The following is a 19,376-nucleotide window of genomic DNA, read 5'->3' as shown; positions in this document are numbered from 1 at the left end:
ACACACTGTGAAGGCAATTAGCAGTTTTCATCACAGGAAAATAAAGACAGCACATATGACTCATTTCAGTTTATTGATATAGAAATGATACACATATGTTGTTGTGCAGCATAAGCAGAAATCAGGGTTCCTCAACATGAGCCTGTCAATCACAGACTCTGGCGAATCAGGGGTCAGGGGTCAGGGCACAGTGACCGCCCTCATGATGTTAGTGTGTCCTGAACCGGGACTCCAACCGGTGACAACGATCACCATATCACCCGTCCTGAAGAAACCCCGCGCTATCCCTGCAGACAGACACACGTTAACACACACACACACACACACACACTCACACGCACACACTCACCGATGTCCATGGCAAACGCCACACGGCTGTCCACATCATCGGCCCAGACCTCAGTGGGCGGAGCCTGGAAGAGGGCGGGGAAAACTCCGCGCAGCAGCTGTGATTGACGGGCGACCTGAACGTTACGCGTCACAGCGATGATCGGACACCGAGGACGATATCGAGATAATAGATGAGCCGACCTGCACAACAGACACAAACAGGAGACATCGCGTCTGATTGGCTGTAATTGAGTCAAATATGAGTGTGTGTAATACAAGTAAACCGATTTATGACACCTAATCATTTCGAAGAACATCTGCAAGATGAAAGTAGGACTGACAAATCTGAGATATCAAACCCTCCTCTGTGTGTGTGTGTGTGTGTGTGTACCTGCCGGAGGTGGTGAGGATGATGATGGCCCCTGCACAGCATTTGAAGGACGACTCCACGGCCCCGATGGCCGTGACCTCTGTGGGGTCGGAGGTCAGAGGAGTCAAACGGCGCAGCTCTTCAAACAACTGCTGGTGAAAGATGGCCGCCTCGGCCTCGCGGCATATCTGACACACACACACACAGGCAGACCGTGAGACATGGAGTTAAAGTGGCATCCAGTGCAGGGTCAGAGGTCAGAGGTTAGAGGTCACCCACCGAGTGCATCATGGCAACAGATTCGACAGGGAAGTTTCCTTTGGCCGTTTCTCCAGAGAGCATGACGCAGTCGGCTCCGTCCAGAACCGCATTAGCCACGTCACTGCTCTCTGCGCGGGTGGGTCGCGCGTGCTGCACCATACTCTCCAGCATCTGAAAACACACACACACACACACACACACTCTCAGAGTTCTGCTTGTCCTCTAGACACATGTACCAGTGATATGATCAGGGCTCTGGATATATGAGCGTCGGATTGGATGAATTGTTGGGTCGTTCCGAGAGACGCACCTGTGTGGCGCAGATCACCGGTTTCCCTGCATAATTGCAGCGTCCGATCATCATCTTCTGCGCGATGAAGACTTTCTCGGCCGGGATCTCGATGCCCAGGTCACCGCGGGCCACCATGACCCCGTCGCTCTCCTTCAGGATCTCCTCGAAACTGCAGTGCGAGATGAGGAGATGAATGTGTGTGTGTGTGTGTTCATGATACCAATCTTTCATTTGAAAGTCACCTGTCTATCATCTGTAAAACCGCATTCTTCCATCTTAAAGATATACGCATTCATGCATTCATGAGCTCAAGGCTAGATGACTGTAATGCTCTTCTGGGTGTTTGCCCTGCGCGCTTAATAAACAAACTCCAGCCGCTCAAGTTCTTACCAGAACTGGACAATATTCTGAATGTTCTGATCAAATCTGACCTCTGACCTGTAACGCTCCTGAATCACGATCACACACTGTGGGAGAACTGAGCGACTGAGTCTGGTTTCTCCATTCTGAGTTTGGGTTCCTCCACTGTGGCCTTTGCTTTGGGCTGCTCAGTTGGAGACATTTAATATCCAGCAATATTATTGATCTCCTGCACTGACAGCATTATATGAGAACTGAACTGAGCTGGACGATGACATCACGCTCTTCTCCAGTTATATTAGCAGAAACAGCATTATTTTCCTGTTATCTCTGTAAAGCTGCTTTGAAACACTCTGTATTGTGAAAAGCGCCTGATAAATAGGTGACTTGACTTGTGTGTGTGTGTGTGTGTGTGTCTCACTTCTGAACGCCCTGTCTGCTCTCCACTTTGCTGATGACTTTGATGTCTCGTCCTCGTTCTCCCAGCGCCGCCCTCACGGCCCTCACGTCCTCGGCCGAGCGGATGAAGGAGGCGAAGACGATGTCCACGTCCTGCTCCACGCCAAACTGCAGGTCGGACCGGTCGCGCTCGCTCACCGCGGGCAGGTCCACTAGCTCCGCCCCCGGCAGGTTCACTCCTTTACGACTACCCAGAACCCCCCCGTTCTCCACACGAGTCTCCACCCACGTGTCACCTGACAGTCCACGAGAGGAGAAATGCTTCATGAAAAGCTTCTTCTTAAAGCTCACTGTGTGTAAATATGAGCTGGAGTTTGTTACCGATCTCCAGGACTTTGAGAGCGAGGAGCCCGTCATCAATGAATATTCTGCTTCCCTTCGTGATCACGCGAGTCAGGCTGGGATAATCCAACCAGATTACAGACCCGTCCGTCTTATCACACTCCGCCTCTGCTGTCGCGACCCGGACCGACGCGCCACGCTGCAGCGTCACCTCAGCATCCGCACTCTGACACACACACACACACACCATCAGAACACACACTAATCCGACCCCTAAACCTGCCCATCACACACACACACACACACACACACTCCTTCAGAAAGTAAATCGTACCCCTTTAACCAGGCCGGTTCGAATCTCCGGTCCTTTAGTGTCGAGAGCGATGGCGACGGGCCTGTAGTACAGCGGGTCAGAGGTCAGCGTCTCCACGGCCTCACGGATGTTACGGATCGTCTCTCTGTGATACTGAGAGAGACACGTGTGAGATGCTGATCATGTGTCACACACACACACACACACACACACACTGACCTCATGAGAGCCGTGAGAGAAGTTGAGTCTGGCGATGTTCATTCCAGCCTTCACCATCTCCTGGAGTTTGGTGACGGAGCGGGAGGCGGGGCCTAAAACAGTCACATGACAGACAGACAGATGCACAGACAGGAAGAATAGAAGATGAGCATCTGAAGACACTTGCACTGGGAAAGTACTGCCTTTTTATTATATACACTATATTGCCAAAGGTATTGGGACATTCACTGGATTCAGGAGTTCCAGTCACTTCCATGGCGATATAAGAGGCATGCAGACGCTCGACACACACACACACACACACACACACACACACTCGCTCAAAGCAGCTTCACAGTAATAACATGAAAATCATCCAAGTTTGTTTCTAGAAGAAAATCGTGCCATCAAGAGCTCTTCAGTCGCTTCCCAGAACTCCATATTAAACCCTACGGATCAGGAATGGGATGTCATTAAAGTCATGTGCATGTGAAGCCAGACATCCCAAAACTTTAGGCAATATAGTGTATCTGTACATTTAAAATATGTAAAATCTCAATTGTGCCGCTGACCGATGGTGCAGATGATGCTGGTGTTGCGCGCCGTGATCGGCTCCTGGTCGATGTCCAGCAGACACAGATGCTCCAGGAACGTGTCGGCCATCGAGGCGTCCAGCTGCTGCTGCTGGATGAAGGAGTCCGGCAGAGCCATGACTTCAGAGTAACGTCTGATCCGAGCTGGGAGAGAGAGAGAGAGAGAGAGAGAGAGAGAGAGAGAGAGACGTTCAGAGGTTCTGCTGTCTCTCTCTCTCACAGACTCAGGGCTGGACTGGGCTTAAACCCCTCGTTGTGTGTATTCTACATATTACGGTATTTAGACCAGATATATTTGACCAAATATTCCACTATTTCTGCCACAATACCATGGTTACAGTTCGGTTTACTACATTAAATCCATGGAGAATGTTTGTGATTTTTGGACTGAAAAGGCTTATGTAACACTATGGCACCACGTCTGCGTCTCTCAGCGATGTTATTAAAGTCCCCCGTGTTGAAAATCCAGCTTTTTATGTTGTTTATACAGTGTGTCTATGTAGTGTTTTTAATATGCTTGAAGACAAACCATGTGTAAATTCCTAAGTCGAGAGCATTGCTGATTGAAATCGCTGGTGTTTCTGACGTCACAAACCACCTTGTAACCAATCAGATCAACGTGTGATCGACAACCAGTGGCTCTCTGAGTGAGGGAGTGAGTGGAGGCGGGGCTCATTTGCATATTCATAGAACACGCACACTAAATGAGGCAAGGATGTCGAGTTACATAAAAGATATTTTAAGACATGAAGACTTTTTTTCCAGGAAAAACGTTTAAATATGTAATTTTGGTGATCAAAGATGAGTTTTAAGTGATAAAATGATTGAACACAGGAGGACTTAAACATTGAAATACAAACAAGAGCTGTTGAATTCTGGCATCACGAGTCAATGAAACTAATGAGTGAAACTCAAGCGAAGTCTGACTCCAACCACAACCCTTATATTGAGATTGATAAACAAGTATAATTAGGTTAACAATTTAAAAATGAATTTGACCTTCAAGCCAAACTCCAGTGTTATTCGGCCCTTAATAGAACCAGCAAATTGGCAATTAAAAGAAAGACAAATACTTTCAAAATATTGACTTCTTGACCACAACTGAGAAATCTCTCTGGAATACCAATATCTGTGACTTTAATTGATGGTCATCTCAATGATTTCCTCTCGTTTCAGGACACAGATTAGTCGAGTCAGCTTTAGTCAGTGCGTAATAGAGTACAGATCGTTTCAGAGCAGCTTTAGTTTAATAAACAGGAGAATATCAGAATCACTGATGAAACTTCATCAAATATTAGAGTCAGGAGTGAAGCAGCTCTACAGAAGAAGAGAGAGTCATTACTCAGATCCAGCTCTGTTCTCATCTGATCAGTGCCGTCAGATCAACAATATCACTGAATACTCACACTCTATTCATGCAATCTGTGATTTCTCTTAATGACTGTACTGGACGTAGATGCTGGTACTGTTACGTGACGAACAGACAGACGAGTGTTTGTCAAGGACGAGCAAGTAAAAAGAAGAAAACAATAGAATACAGAGAGGAGAAAGAACTAAAGAGAGAAACACGTCTGACATCTGCTGAAAGAAAGACTGAAGAACATCAGCAAGGTCACATTACAGACAGAGAGAGAGAGGGAGAGAGACACTGGGAGGATGAATGGACAGAGTCAGTGCAGTCCAGTCACATGGATAAAAAAAGGAGTTCACTGCAAACACAGACACACACACACACAAACACACTTTAACTCCCTGCAGGAATATCTAAATAAGTTTAGAATCAAAATGACATGCGATGCCTTGTAACATAATGTTTGCCGTATGTTAAGGTGTTTTATTAACAGATTTGCCTGCATTATTTTCTTGCATGAAAGTAAGAGGAGTAAGAGAGTTTACTCACCACCCATCCTGACCAGCTCTGATCCACTGCACACTCTCTCTCTCACACACACACACACACGTGCTTTATTCATCCGTGGGTCTCTCCTCCCTCCGCTCAAGTGTTCAGGTCAGCGTGTGTTTGCACACATGATTCTAAAAATGACCATCCAGACTTTGTCCTTACTAAAGATATCCAAAGACAAACATCCGTGCTTCACCGAACCGTCCTCCGCCGATCATAAATCATAAATAATCCGTAATCCATAATCTGTATCATCAGCTGAAAACAGAACTGAATCATGAGCGTCTTCTGTAGAGCTGCTGGAACTGAGCTTCAATTCAAGTCAAGTCAAGTCACATTTATTTATATAGCGCTTTTCACAATACAGATTGTATCAAAGCAGCTTCACAGCTTCAGAACTGATGAACTTCGCAACACTGCCATACATTTTTATTTTCAGGACTCTTGAGGATAATGAATGGGTCTCTGACAAATAAAATTATTAATTTCATTTAAAACCTTTTTTACCCTCAAAATTTTCACCACAGGGGGACTTTAATGTCTAGTTCAATATAGTTTTTATTAATTTTTATTTATTAGTTTTAGTTTATTTAGTTTGAATTATTTTAGGTACTTCAAATTTAACTGAATGAAAGTGAGAAATGTTGCTGGAATAAAATAAGCTTAAAATTAAAGTTAACTTTAATTTCAAATAAACTTTTCAACACTGATAATACTTATAAAAGTTTCTTGAGCAGCAAGGACATGTGACACTGATACTTTAGTTATACTTTTTAAATTTGTATCTAAATTTTTTTAGATGAAAATAAATTTAATCAATATGAAAGTACATTTATTTTAATTAATAATATTTATTCACATTAAAATATGCATGTTTTGCAGTGAAAAATTCTGCCAATGGGGTCAGAAAAATAAACTTATTTCGAAAGGAAACCAAGATTATTTTTGACTCCGTTGGCAGATATTTGTTCTTCTTTTAAACTAATTAAATTTTTATACATTTTTTAGAAAACAACTTTATGAAAATGTAACTTGATTTAAGAGTGTTTAGATGTTTGTGCTGTAAAATATCTGAGTTAGAACATCATTTTTCACAGTGTTTTTAGGCTTTCTCGTTAAAACACGTTTTTTACCGTTCAATCTGTTATTTACACAGTGAATCTGCTTGGAAACAGAACTGTATAAAGCACTATAGAGGAGAACGCTCTTTTGAATGAAAACGTCCTCCTGTTTCTGACTGACAGTAAATCACATGTGTGGCAAACCTGACTGAAGTCCTTTAAGAACAGGAATCAGCAAGTTTCAAGTTCAAGTAGAAGTTATAAAAAAGCTCATATTTAAATGGCCAAAGCTTGAATCACTAGAGTGAGTTGATTTTGACCTGTGACATTTGACCTCTGAGCATCTCACAATATGCTGTTCTCTGAAAGCCTTTATCTCAGTTCAGAGCAACAGTAATAAAGTCCCAGTGTTTGCAGTGACTGAAGCCGGCAGTAAATCAGTAGCTAGTGGACAAACAGACCTTTGAGCAGAAACACTGGAAAACAAGCTCACGAAAAACAGACAATAAAGAGGTTTTACTTTAAAAGATCAGCTAAAAAAGACTGAATTATATCAGACTGAGATCTGGAGGAGCATCAGCTCTATTGTTATGGCTGAATCACTTCAGATCACACTGAAACAAAGAGCTGAACTTTGACCACGAACAATTCTGTAAGAGGTTTTCCCAGGTGTTCAGACTCTTCAGGACATCAACATAAACACGGCGACATGAAGACATGATGTGGATATGAGATATGACAGATGATCTCCTACCTGAGCGTCACGTCTCGTGTTGAAGGAGTCTCAAGACATCTGAAGAAGACACACTGATCTCCAGCAGCGCCACCTACAGGACTCAGACTGGCGGAGACCACACACGAGTCAAGGTCAAAGGTCGATTCATCTGAACACTGAAGGACTAACTCAACACACACACGTGTGCTCGCTCTTCTGAACGTGTTCATTTAGTGGAATCAGAAGAATCTTGACATCTTGATATCATGTAGTGATTCTCCATATGATCCAGAATAAACACTCGTATTAAATGTTCAGATCTCCTCGAGACGAGGCTTCGGTTCCCACGGATAAAAGCGTCAGGCAAAGGAATAAATGTAAATGTTTCACACTGAAACAAAGTAGTGATCAGAAAATACTTTATTGCATTACAAATACATTTCCTTTTCCAATAGTGCATTGAATTTTTATCGGTATTAAAATTATGCTCTTACATATTTTCACAATAAAACTTAACACACTTTAAGTATATATTTTTTTAAAACATATTTCAGAAAAATATTATAAAAGGGGAAGTCTTGTGTAATTTTTTAACTGTATGCTCAGAATGATCACCGTAACAATGCACTGAAAGGATATTTTAAAAAGTGCATTATTTAATATCCTGAAGTAAATTTTGTGGAGGATGGGATGGATGGGTGGGTGGATGGATGGATGATGGGATGATGGGTGGATGGATGGATGGATGGATGGGTGGGTGGATGGATGGATGATGGATGGATGATGGATGGATGAATGGATGGTGGATGGATGGATGATGGATGGGTGGATGGATGGATGGGTGGGTGGATGGATGGATGATGGATGGATGAATGGATGATGGATGGATGATGGATGGGTGGGTGGGTGAATGGATGATGGGATGATGGGTGGAGGGATGGATGGATGTTGGATGGATGATGGGTGGATGGATGGATGGATGGATGGATGATGGATGGATGGATGATGGATAGATGGATGGATGATGGATGGATGGATGGATGATGGATGATGGATGGATGGATGGATGATGGATTGATGATGGATGGGTGGATGGAGGGATGGATGGATGATGGGATGATGGATGGATGGATGGGTGGATGGATGGATGGATGGATGGATGGATGATGGATGGATGGATGGATGGATGGATGATGGATGGATGGGTGGGTGGATGGATGATGGGTGGATGGATGGATGGATGGATGGGTGGGTGGATGGATGATGGATGATGGATGGGTGGATGGATGGATGATGGATGGATGATGGATGGATGATGGATGGATGGATGATGGATGGGTGGGTGGAGGGATGGATGGATGATGGGATGATGGATGGATGGATGATGGATGGGTGGGTGGATGGATGATGAGATGATGGGATGATGGATGGATGGATGGATCGATGGATGATGGATGGGTGGGTGGAGGGATGGATGGATGGATGATGGGATGATGAATGGATGGATGGATGGGTGGATGGATGATGGATAGATGGATGGGTGGGCGGATGGATGATGGGTGGAGGGATGGATGGATGATGGGATGATGGATGGATGGATGGATGGATGGGTGGATGGATGGATGATGGATGGATGATGGATGGATGGATGGATGATGGAGGGATGATGGATGGATGGATGATGGATGGAGGGATGGATGGATGATGGGATGATGGATGGATGGATGGATGGATGGGTGGGTGGATGGATGGATGGATGATGGATGGATGGATGGATGATGGATGGATGGATGATGGATGGAGGGATGGACGGATGGATGATGGGATGATGGATGGATGGATGGATGGATGGGTGGATGGATGATGGATGGGTGGGTGGAGGGATGGATGGATGATGGGATGATGGATGGATGGATGGATGGATGATGGATGGATGGATGGATGATGGAGGGATGATGGATGGATGGATGATGGATGGAGGGATGGATGGATGATGGATGGATGGATGGGTGGATGGATGGATGGATGATGGATGGGTGGATGATGGATGGATGGGTGGATGATGGATAGAGGGATGGATGGATGGACGGGTGGATGGATGGATGATGGATGGATGGGTGGATGGATGGATGGATGATGGATGGGTGGATGATGGATGGATGGGTGGATGATGGATAGAGGGATGGATGGATGGACGGGTGGATGGATGGATGGATGGTGGATGGATGATGGATGGTTAATGTGAGAGAGTGGTGAATGTGATTCTGGGTGGAGACTCGGGCTGCAGAATGAGTGTGTATTTGGTTTTCAGATCTTCTGTGGATGAAACAGTCAGTCTGAAGTTCCTCAGAATCTACAAACACACACACACACACACACACACACACACACATTGAATTAGTAGAAAGACTGAAGTAGTATTTTCTTGTAAAACGCATCATCTCATATTTAATCTTATCCTATAATGATATTATAATCCAATCAAATAATCTTAGTTTAATATTATATATATAGATAGATGCATCTGTTTCAATGGGAACGGCGATAAGGTTGAATGTAATCTGAAGAGCATGCAGAGGGTTGTGTAAGACTCGATCCTGGCTCCTGTGTTCTCCAGCAGTAACTCACGTGCAGTAACAGCAGCTGCATCTCATTCTCTGCAATCCTGCGACCCACACACTGTCTGGAGCCGAAGCCGAACGCCAGCGAGCGAAAGCCTCCTCCCGACGCCGGCTCAGCTCTGGCCCAGCGGCCCGGCTCGAAGCGCTCCGGACTCTCGAACACCTCGCGACTCCGGCCCAGAGGATACAGGCACACCTGCACCAGCGTCTGAAACACCGCTCACATCACCTCAGTGTTACAAAAAACATAAATGAGGCCAAAACTGAAGGAGAACAAGTTGACAAAAAGATGGAATCCAATATTTGGTCATTACTGGAGGTTTACAAGTAATTTAAAACACTGGGAAACACCAGTTTTGCTTTAGGATTTCAACAGCACAAAGGCTAATAATGTGAAAATGTTTCTTAATTCAGTCAGATGTGTGTGTGTGTGTGTGTGTGTGTGGGTGGGTGTTTGTCTCACCCCTGCCGGCACATGGTAGTTCTGGAGGACAATGTCTTGAACCGGATACCTCTGGACGGTGATTCCCACCGGATACAGCCTGAAACACACAAACACACTCTCAGCGTCTGAAATCATATGGCCACGGATCAGATGAGAACAGAGCTGGATCTGAGTGATGATGACTCTCTCTTCTTCTGTAAAGCTGCTTCACTCCTGACTCTACAATTACACTTACATTTCTTCATTTAGCTGACGCTTTCATCCAAAGCCACTTACAATTGCTATATGTCAGAGGTCGCACGCCTCTGGAGCAACGAGGGGTTAAGTGTCTTGCTCAGGGACACATTGGTGTCTCACAAATCTGTGTATTTGATAGTTTCATCATTGATTCTGATATGTTCCTGTTTATTACTGTGAAGCTGCTGTCAAATTGTTAAGCTTACTTGTCTTTCTGATAATATTTCTTGATGATCCGGCCTCTCTCTCACCTCAGGGTCTCCTTCACGGTTCCTTTCAGCAGTGGCGCCCCCTGCAGGGCCTTCTGGGGGTTTCCTGATGCCTGTTGCCATGACAACAGCACTTGCGCTCGCACACGCTCCTGTACATCAGGGTTGCGCGCCAACTCGAAGAGAGCAAACTGCAGCGGCACGGCGGTCTGAGTGATCGAATGTTCACAAAACACATTAATTCTCCATTGTTGCGGCTCCTCTCTTCCCAGTCTGTCAGAAACGCTCTGTTTACTTCCTGTCTCTATGAAGCCCCTCCTTCTGAAAAGCACACTGTGCTCTGATTGGTTGGCTGGAGCAGTGCGTATTAATTATTTGCCATCTAGAGTTTGCCATCTACAGAACTGACCTATGATGCTTTAGTGTGAACTATCGCTTTAAGTTATAGTCAGTTTGTTGGTCGCTGCATGTGAGTTTGTACCGTATCGACTCCGCCGGCCATCAGTTCGGTGATGTTGGCTCTGATCAGCTCTAATGATAACTGGCCCGCGTCTATCAGCTGACCCAGCACGCCCTGGAAACGGCCCTCGGAGGCTCCGGACGCCCCCGTCTGCAGACGCTGATACCCCCGCTGGATGCGTGCCTCCGCTGCAAACACACACACACACACACATAACCACAAGCACACAACCAGTGTTGTGAACTATTACAAGTAACTTGAGTTGCGGAATCAGACCCCTTTTTCAAGTAACTAGTAAAGTAATGCATTACGTTTTAAATTTACAACAAAATATCTAAGTTACTTTTTCCCATTTATTGGTAATCTACAAACCATTAACTCGTGCACTGGCGCACACTATCAGAACTTGCATTTAATTAATTTATTTTTTGCTAATTTTTTATTAGCAACGTTTCAGTCTCATTACCTTCATTAAGCATACACAAACCTTCAAACTCATCACTTTACAATGACTTTATATTAGATTTAGCATTAAGAGTGTTGAACTTCCTTCTCCTGTGTCCTGTTGTCCTTTAATCCAGAATATCAGCAGCTGAAAGGTTTGTTTGAGTGGCGCCCTCTACTGTACTCTACTGTACCTCACTCTACTGTACTCTACTCTATCTCTACTGTACACTGCTGTACTCTACTCTATCTCTACTGTACTCTACTCTATCTCTACTGTACTCTACTCTATCTCTACTGTACTCTACCATCCTCAACCTCACACTACTGTACTCTACTCTATCTCTACTCTACCTTTACTGTACAGGCATAAATATGCACTTCCTCCAGACTCATTTCACTATTCATTTCATTATTCATTTCACTTTGGGTGTGAACACAAATATAACTTTTTTGTTCTTATATCAAAACAAACAAGCAAGCCTAGCCCAGGTGTGAAAAAGTAACACAATTAGTTACTTTTTTTGGGAGAAATGCAAAATTGTAATTGCATTCCTTTTAAAAGTAACTTCCCCCAACACTGCACACAACAGACCACATGCTGGACGCACCGTGAGTGAAGATGTGGTCCCATGCAGTGGCGTGTTGCGTCCACAGGGGGGCGCGCAGGCGCAGCAGCAGGCGGGGGGGCAGGTACAGCAGCGGCGGAGTCGTGGCCAGCATTCGCTCCACGGCCCAGATGAAGCGCTCGGACTCCTCAGACGGAGAGGACGAGAACAGGCCGATGCGCTCGCCGTACAGAACATGGCAGCTCGCTGGAGACAGACACGAGCCAAATCAAAAAATATTTCATCATCTTACTGTGAGCAATAGTTATTTTTAACAGGTAATTTTTAATCAGAATGTCAGAACTTGACTTGTCTCAATATAACTTGGTTTTCTCCAATCAATTATTAAAATTATTTAGTCTACTTAAGCCCCGCCCCTTTCCTCACAATCCACTGCAAGCTCACATTCAGATCCACCTCCACCTTTGAGAGCCACGCCCACATCTCAATATCCAAACAAGCGTTCTCACCAAAATTTACATGTATTATATACAAGCGATTCATAACGATTTTGAGATTCTTTGATAATAAATGAAAACAAAGCACAATATATTACAACAATTTATTCAAGATTTAAACCCAACAGGAACTCTGACCTTCCAGGGCAAAGCGGAAGAGGTCAGGACTGGGGTCAAGAGTCATCCTGTGCTGACCCGTCTCCCCCGCCGCCCCCACCTCCACCCGCCGGCGCAGGGATCGGCAAAAATCCTGAGCCACGTCGTCCAGCAGAGGGAGAAACCGGCGAACAGCAGAAGAGAGCATCACCTCCTTATTCAACAGCAGCCTGTCTGACCGCCACTCCGTCCCGTTCCTACACACACACACACACACTTACTTTAGAGCCTCTCTCACTCTTACTCACTCACTCACTCACTCGCTCACAATCACTCACTCACTCGCTCACTCGCTCGCTCACTCACTCACTCGCTCGCTCACTCACTCACTCGCTCACTCACTCTCTCACTCACTCACTCACTCACTGACTCACTCGCTCACTCACTGACTCACTCACTCACTCACTGACTCACTCGCTCACTCTCTGACTCACTCGCTCACTCACTCACTCACTCGCTAACTCACTCACGCACTCACTCACTGACTCACTGACTCACTCGCTCACTCACTCGCTCGCTCACTCGCTCACTCACTCACTCACTCACTCGCTCACTCGCTCACTCACTCACTCACTGACTCACTGACTCACTCGCTCACTCACTCGCTCGCTCACTCACTCACTCACTCACTCGCTCACTCGCTCACTCACTCACGCACTGACTCACTCACTCACTCGCTCACTCGCTCACTCACTCACTCACTCACTCACTCGCTCACTCACTCACTCACTCACTCACGCACTCACTCACTGACTCACTCACTCACTGACTGACTCACTCACTCACTCGCTCACTCACTCACTCACTCACTCACTCGCTCACTCACTCACTCACTCGCTCACTCACTCACTCACTCGCTCACTCACTCACTCACTCGCTCACTGACTCACTGACTCACTCGCTCACTCACTCACTCACTCACTCACTCGCTCACTCACTCACTCACTCACTCGCTCACTCACTCGCTCACTCGCTCACTCACTCACTCACTCACTCGCTCACTCACTCACTCGCTCACTCACTCACTCGCTCACTCACTCACTCACTCGCTCACTCACTCGCTCGCTCGCTCACTCACTCACTCGCTCACTCACTCACTCGCTCTCTCACTCACTTGAGAAAGACGCCCTTGCTGTGCCGGCGAGTCTCCCGGTGTGTGGCCCACGGCTGCAGGGTCATGCGTCTCGGGTGGAGGCCCTCGGAGCGGAAGAGCTCGCCGGTGTCCGTCGGCAGCATGATGTTCACACTGCTCTGAGAGCCCAGATTCTCCCTGAGAGAGAGAGAGTGTGTGTGTGAGGGAGAGAGAGAGAGAGAGAGAGAGTCAGTCTGCACTCACTGGGCCAGCCGATGATTCTGGCTTCAAATCATTATAAAAACAAGATAATTACTGATTGTTAAACTATTGTAATTCTCTTGTTTTGTCATGTACTATAAATCAAGCGTTAAAAATGTATCTATTTTTATTCATTTTGAGAATAAAAAATGAATGAACATTTTGGAAATGAAGTCTGGAAAGTGTATTTTTTGTGAATAAAATGGACATCACCATCTCCCACTCCTCCTCCACTTTACACTCACGGACACATCTGCTATAGTGGACAGACGATTATCACATCTAACTTAATCTAACATTCCTGCTTCTCATTATACCCGTTAACCACCTGATTAGTAGATCCCTCATCACTGCGGTCACCTCGGTACATCAACCACACAATACAGCGACTTTAGACCCATTTCCACCCTTCCCTTCTCGTCTGAGCTCCTATAGGAGAGGTGACCGACTCACTACAGTCCCGTCTGGACAGATATCAGCAGCACGGGCCTCTCCAGTCGGGCTTCAGTCGGATCTGCGGTTCCAGAGGAGCGGACGGACGGTCTCCTGCTGTCCTGGACCCGAGTTCAGCTTTCTCAAATCTGCCTCACACGTTAGATTAGGGCCCAACTCTCACTATTAACCTCAGTAAACTCCTAATTATTGCTTATTAATAGTTAAGATGTGATGTTTAGGTATTGGGTGGGATTAAGGGGTGTAGAATATGATCATGCTGAATAAGGCATTAATATGTGCTTTATAAGTACTAATAAACAGCCAACACCCTAGTTATATGAATGATGATAAGCAACTAGTAATTGACCCGAATTTAGTTTTAAAATTCCAAAATCTTAAGATAAAAATAAAGATCTGCACTGTGGCATAAACAAAGCAGCTTATTAAAGTGACTAGTCTAATATTACACAATCTTATATGATATAATAATAATTCAGACATGTTTGTGCAAAGGGTTAAGTGATTGGAAATATTAACATTCTATGAAATTATAAAAGTCCAGAAAAACAAAAGCAAACATTTTCAACTGAGTTTGAAACCTAGAAATAAATAGTTTTAGGATTTAACATTTAAAAGTTAGTAACACGTTACAGTGAGGTTTCATAAAGATAAATGAGAAATATTTCTACATGATTAAAATCAAAACATCGTTAGTTAATGAACCTGAACTAACATGCACAGTTGATGTTAAAGATGCATCAGTATTGCTCATTGTTACTTACAGTGAAGTGTTAATATTGGTTAATATCTGTTGACATTAGTTGATGCACTGTGAATTAACATGATCATTTTAATTAACACATTAATGATTAATAAATTGCTCATTGTTAGTTGATGCTTCCTCATCTATCAACCCTCATCTGTCCCTCGCGGGCGAGAAAGACCCGAAGAACTAAAATTACACAGCATTTTATTTGTCGTCCAGAAAGCTTAGGCTAATTTATTTAATTTAGATAATATTTTTTAATACAATTTTTTTTTTTTTGGGAGATTTTTTATTTTATTTAGTTTTAAATGACAAGATTTGATCAATAAATAAATAGTAATCTCAGCACATTCCTTACATTCTATCAGCTTTAATTCAAAATAACTCTTGATTTTCATGCCTAAATCTTTTAATTCTCTTACATGGAGTGTGTGCCGACCTCCTGCTGAGGACAAAATAATAATAATATAACATGAAATTGCATAACTGTAGATGGCCTTATCACTCAATATAGAGCATGTGTGATGCTATACCTGTAAATGTGTGTGTGTGTGTGTGTGTGTGTACCTGTAAATGGGGCCGAGGCGTGTGAAGCTGTCCTCCATGTGCTTGTGCAGGACGCTGAACCGTCCGTCTCTCCAGAAGCGCATCAGGTTGATCCATCCGTTGCTCCCGGTGTGAGGAATCTCCCAGAAGCCCCGCACGCCCATGCTGATCTCTCTCTCTCTCTCTCTGCTGGATCACACTGCACTCCTCATCCCTTTAACACACACTTCAGCGTGTGTGTGTCCTCGACACCACTCATGAGTTACTGCCACATCAGGTCAAAGTTCAAGAGAAGAACAACATCAGTGGTCGAGCTCAGAGAGAGAGAGAGAGAGAGAGAGAGAGAGAGAGAGAGAGAGAGAGAGAGAGAGAGAGAGAGAGAGAGAGAGAGAGAGAGAGAGAGAGAGAGAGAGAGAGAGAGAGAGAGAGAGAGAGAGAGAGAGAGAGAGAGAGAGAGAGAGAGAGAGAGAGAGAGAGAGAGAGAGAGAGAGAGAGAGAGAGAGAGAGAGAGAGAGAGAGAGAGAGAGAGAGAGCTCATATTCCATAAACAGGAGAACACCTTGACCACTCCTACGGTGTGTGTGTGTGTGTGTGTGTGTGTGTGTGTGTGTGTGCAATATCAGCTGCGGCTCGGAAGCACAGTTCTGCCATCATGCTTTTGGAAATCATAATTATGACATAAAAAGTTGACTATCACTATATCAATCACATGAAAATTGTGACATACTGAGTCATAACTCTGACAGAAAGTCATAATTTAAACTTTTGAATCTCATAAAGGCAGTCATAAATATGAGTGTCATAATTCACACGAGTCAAAATGTCATTAGGTGTTCATTAGGGCTGAAACCTAGGAGATAAAACAAACCCCCTAAAACGCATCGTGCAGCCCAAACCGTACGGCCTAGACTTGAAACTCCGCCAGATGAGAACCTCTCAGAGTATGAGCCCGATTGGCCCATAGGTGGCGCTACAGCAACCAAAAGTCCTAAATTGCTCATAAATAACTCCTCATTCTGCATTTGGTTGGCTACAACAGGGTCACTTTCAATGATCACCAGCCTGAAAGCACACGTCACATCTGCATATTCATATCATGTTTACTCATATGCAATATTGCTGGAGTCAGATGATGATTATGATGGAGAAACACGAGACGCTCGGAAGCACACGGCTGACGTCACGCTTTTGGAAATCAGAATTATGACATAAAACGTTAGTTATTGTGAGACAGTCAAAATTGTGACATAGTACTCATTTAATTTTGAATCTCATAATCATGACTTTTTCTCTCATACGACAGTCAAAATTATGACTAAGTACGTCAATGTCAACTTTTTGTCATCACTGTTTAGTGACAATTTTGACTGTGATGATTTTGACTTCTATAACGCTTTAAATCAAACGCGTCTGTAAGCACTACGATTAAAATAATCAATTAAAAATAATGTAAATAAAATATAAAAAAAGTATTTGTTGAACAGATTCATTGAGATAAAGTACAAAAAATGTATTAAAAAGACATTAAATCAATTACACAAACAATACATTACTTTAGTGGAATATGGAATATGGAAACTTCATTATAGAAAATCATTAAAGATTCTTAAATACTTATAAAAGATAGATGTGTACGTTTAGAAGGTACACAGTGTGTGTGTGTTTCTGACAGTCACATGACTCTGCTTGGGCTGGTGTGTGTGTGTTTCTGAGAGTCACATGACCCTGCACGGCTCTGCTCGGGTGTGTGTGCCGGAGCGCAGGCGTTGGAAGGCTCTGATCACACTGAAGCCGTCGTCTCCATCGTCAGCGTCGGGCCGAACCATCTTGGCCAGATCTCGGGGGAGACACACTTTCCCCCCCGCCACACGCACACGCTCCCGGTCCTCGGCATTCTGGGAAGGAGAGAACAGACGGATGAGCGGAGGACACTGGGAGATGAACATCATCATGTGTGTGTGTGTGCGATCATTACAGCAGCAAATGAACATCAGAAGGAATGATGAAGATTCAGAACAACTTTTAAACTAAATTTACACACTATTTATGAATAAACTTAATGCTATCTCAAACACATTTAAGTCGTTAAAGTCATTCTAATTAGTTTGTGATGTCATAACTTATACAGTGAGAGCCAATCAGAATCCATCCTGCTTAAGAGCTCGAGCGTTTAAAGGGACAGGTGACTGCATTATAACAGAACATTCTCGTCGCTGGTGTGTGTGTGTGTGTGTGTGTGTGTGTGTGTTGACCTTGGTCAGCTGGTATTTGCTCCTGAAGTGGAGCCTCATCGCAGCTCTCTCTGCGTTCTTCCGAGCGTTCATCGCCTCGCGACGCTTCCTGCAGATCGGGGAGAGAACGGGACGTTACAGCATCGAAACGCTCCGACCGTGACCTCCGCTTTTAAGGTCCCCGAGGTGAAGATCCAGCTTTAATGATGTTTGTGTGTCTGTGGTGTTTTTAGGTTGCTGATTATCTGACCCGATGTCTCAAAGTCCCCGTAGTCCATCATTTCATCTTTAGACACCAAAATTACATATTTAACATTTTCTTTCCTTGAAAAACAGGAAATTTTCCTTATTATTATTCCTTAAAATATCTTGAATGTAACTCGACACCCTGCCTCATTTAGGCTATGCATATGCAAATGAGCCCCGCCTCCACTCACTCACTCACTCAGAGATCCACCGGTTGTCGATCACTCGTTGATCTGATTGGTTACAAGGTGGTTTGTGACGTCAGAAACACCAGCGATTTCAAAGCGTGTTTTTGAGACTGTCTTTGGTTCACTGCAGTTTTAAAGAGGAAATACTCAGCAATGCTGTCCACTTATCAACACACACACGGTTTAAGCGTGTTAAACACACCACACACACACACACACACACACACACATAGACGAGCTGGACTTCCACCACAGGAGAGTTTAAAGCCTCATGATTTGTGTGTGCCGAGGAAGAGGTGTTCCCAAGTGTGTAATCGCGAGCATCGTGACCTCTCACCTCTCTCTCTCCAGCTCGGCCTGATAGGGTCGCAGCAGATGTGTGTCTGCGCCAGACCTGAGCGGTGACCTCTGACCCTTCGAGCCGCTCGGCTTCTTCTCTCCGGTCACGCAGAACTTGAGTGTCTTTATGGGAGCGAGCAGAGATTTCTTCACGGCAGACTCCATCGTCAGATCTATATCAGCACTATCTGTGTGTGTGTGAACACGGATGGATCATGTTCAGTGTGTGTGTGTGTGTGTGTGTGTGTGCTGTAGACGAGACGGTTTAACAGCTCACACACGAGACAGATGGAGGGGCTCAGACTCAAATCTGCAAGGACAAGGACACACACAGTCAGAACACCATTAATAACGTTCACACACATTAAACGCGGCGGTGTGCTGTGATTGGTCAATGGAGAGAACAAGTTAAATCACTATCAGATATTCTCATTAAACAAGATTTCTAATGCCATGTTGCTTCGTCTTCTGTAAGTGTGTGTCGGTTCAGATATGAACAACAGAAACTCTGAGAACT

The 19,376-nt window shown here is 44.6% G+C and overlaps 3 protein-coding genes across 4 annotated transcripts; all 3 read right to left on the bottom strand.

Moving 5' to 3' along the window:
• Positions 1–54: 54 nt before the first annotated feature.
• pklr (pyruvate kinase L/R) lies at positions 55–7,269 on the bottom strand. Of its 2 annotated transcripts, none has more exons than XM_039688701.2 (11): positions 7,177–7,269; positions 3,438–3,602; positions 2,887–2,978; positions 2,689–2,820; positions 2,394–2,580; positions 2,035–2,308; positions 1,272–1,422; positions 980–1,132; positions 722–888; positions 350–531; positions 55–287 (listed from the first exon to the last, which is right to left on the bottom strand). In XM_039688701.2, exons 2-11 carry the CDS (start codon positions 3,574–3,576, stop codon positions 181–183), a joined length of 1,584 nt encoding a protein of 527 aa, XP_039544635.2. In that variant the 5' UTR covers positions 3,577–3,602; positions 7,177–7,269; the 3' UTR covers positions 55–180. The 2 variants fall into 2 exon arrangements, with proteins under 2 accessions (XP_039544635.2, XP_039544634.2); XM_039688700.2 differs by lacking the exon at positions 7,177–7,269 and adding an exon at positions 5,359–5,468.
• Positions 7,270–9,351: 2,082 nt separating this feature from the next.
• On the bottom strand, positions 9,352–16,222 carry cyp11c1 (cytochrome P450, family 11, subfamily C, polypeptide 1). The gene is made up of 9 exons (XM_039688703.2): positions 15,877–16,222; positions 13,890–14,045; positions 12,758–12,972; positions 12,165–12,368; positions 11,131–11,297; positions 10,692–10,858; positions 10,222–10,300; positions 9,766–9,966; positions 9,352–9,490 (listed from the first exon to the last, which is right to left on the bottom strand). Exons 1-9 carry the CDS (start codon positions 16,017–16,019, stop codon positions 9,374–9,376), a joined length of 1,449 nt encoding a protein of 482 aa, XP_039544637.2. The 5' UTR covers positions 16,020–16,222; the 3' UTR covers positions 9,352–9,373.
• Positions 16,223–17,095: 873 nt separating this feature from the next.
• LOC120491106 (complexin-3) lies at positions 17,096–19,029 on the bottom strand. Its single transcript, XM_039688706.2, has 3 exons — positions 18,858–19,029; positions 18,108–18,195; positions 17,096–17,750 (listed from the first exon to the last, which is right to left on the bottom strand). The coding sequence occupies exons 1-3, from the start codon at positions 19,022–19,024 to the stop codon at positions 17,571–17,573; spliced, it is 435 nt and encodes a 144-aa protein (XP_039544640.2). The 5' UTR covers positions 19,025–19,029; the 3' UTR covers positions 17,096–17,570.
• Between the last annotated feature and the right edge of the window lie 347 nt (positions 19,030–19,376).

This window comes from Pimephales promelas, chromosome 12 (assembly GCF_988280905.1).
Source record: "Pimephales promelas chromosome 12, fPimPro1.hap1.1, whole genome shotgun sequence".
Classification (NCBI taxonomy): Eukaryota; Metazoa; Chordata; class Actinopteri; order Cypriniformes; family Leuciscidae; genus Pimephales; species Pimephales promelas.
Note: the sequence above shows the minus strand (reverse complement) of the source record. Positions and strands in the feature narration are given on the sequence as shown.

What these genes read in the sequence shown, in the direction of transcription:
- pklr (XM_039688700.2), bottom strand. Translation starts at nt 5,431, where the DNA reads ATGAATAAAGCACGTGTGTGTGTGTGTGTGAGAGAGAGAGTGTGCAGT. An exon ending in GAACCGGCCTGGTTAAAGGG is followed by an intron (nt 2,581 to 2,688) that starts GTACGATTTACT and finishes TGTGTGTGTCAG; the next exon opens with AGTGCGGATGCTGAGGTGAC. An exon ending in AGCAGACAGGGCGTTCAGAA is followed by an intron (nt 1,423 to 2,034) that starts GTGAGACACACA and finishes CTCGCACTGCAG; the next exon opens with TTTCGAGGAGATCCTGAAGG.
- cyp11c1 (XM_039688703.2), bottom strand. Translation starts at nt 16,019, where the DNA reads ATGGGCGTGCGGGGCTTCTGGGAGATTCCTCACACCGGGAGCAACGGA. An exon ending in ACCGTGAAGGAGACCCTGAG is followed by an intron (nt 10,301 to 10,691) that starts GTGAGAGAGAGG and finishes TGTGTGTTTCAG; the next exon opens with GCTGTATCCGGTGGGAATCA. An exon ending in TGCAGCTGCTGTTACTGCAC is followed by an intron (nt 9,491 to 9,765) that starts GTGAGTTACTGC and finishes GTGTGTTTGTAG; the next exon opens with ATTCTGAGGAACTTCAGACT.
- LOC120491106 (XM_039688706.2), bottom strand. Translation starts at nt 19,024, where the DNA reads ATGGAGTCTGCCGTGAAGAAATCTCTGCTCGCTCCCATAAAGACACTC. An exon ending in GCCGAGCTGGAGAGAGAGAG is followed by an intron (nt 18,196 to 18,857) that starts GTGAGAGGTCAC and finishes CCCGATCTGCAG; the next exon opens with GAAGCGTCGCGAGGCGATGA. An exon ending in GCAAATACCAGCTGACCAAG is followed by an intron (nt 17,751 to 18,107) that starts GTCAACACACAC and finishes TCTCCTTCCCAG; the next exon opens with AATGCCGAGGACCGGGAGCG.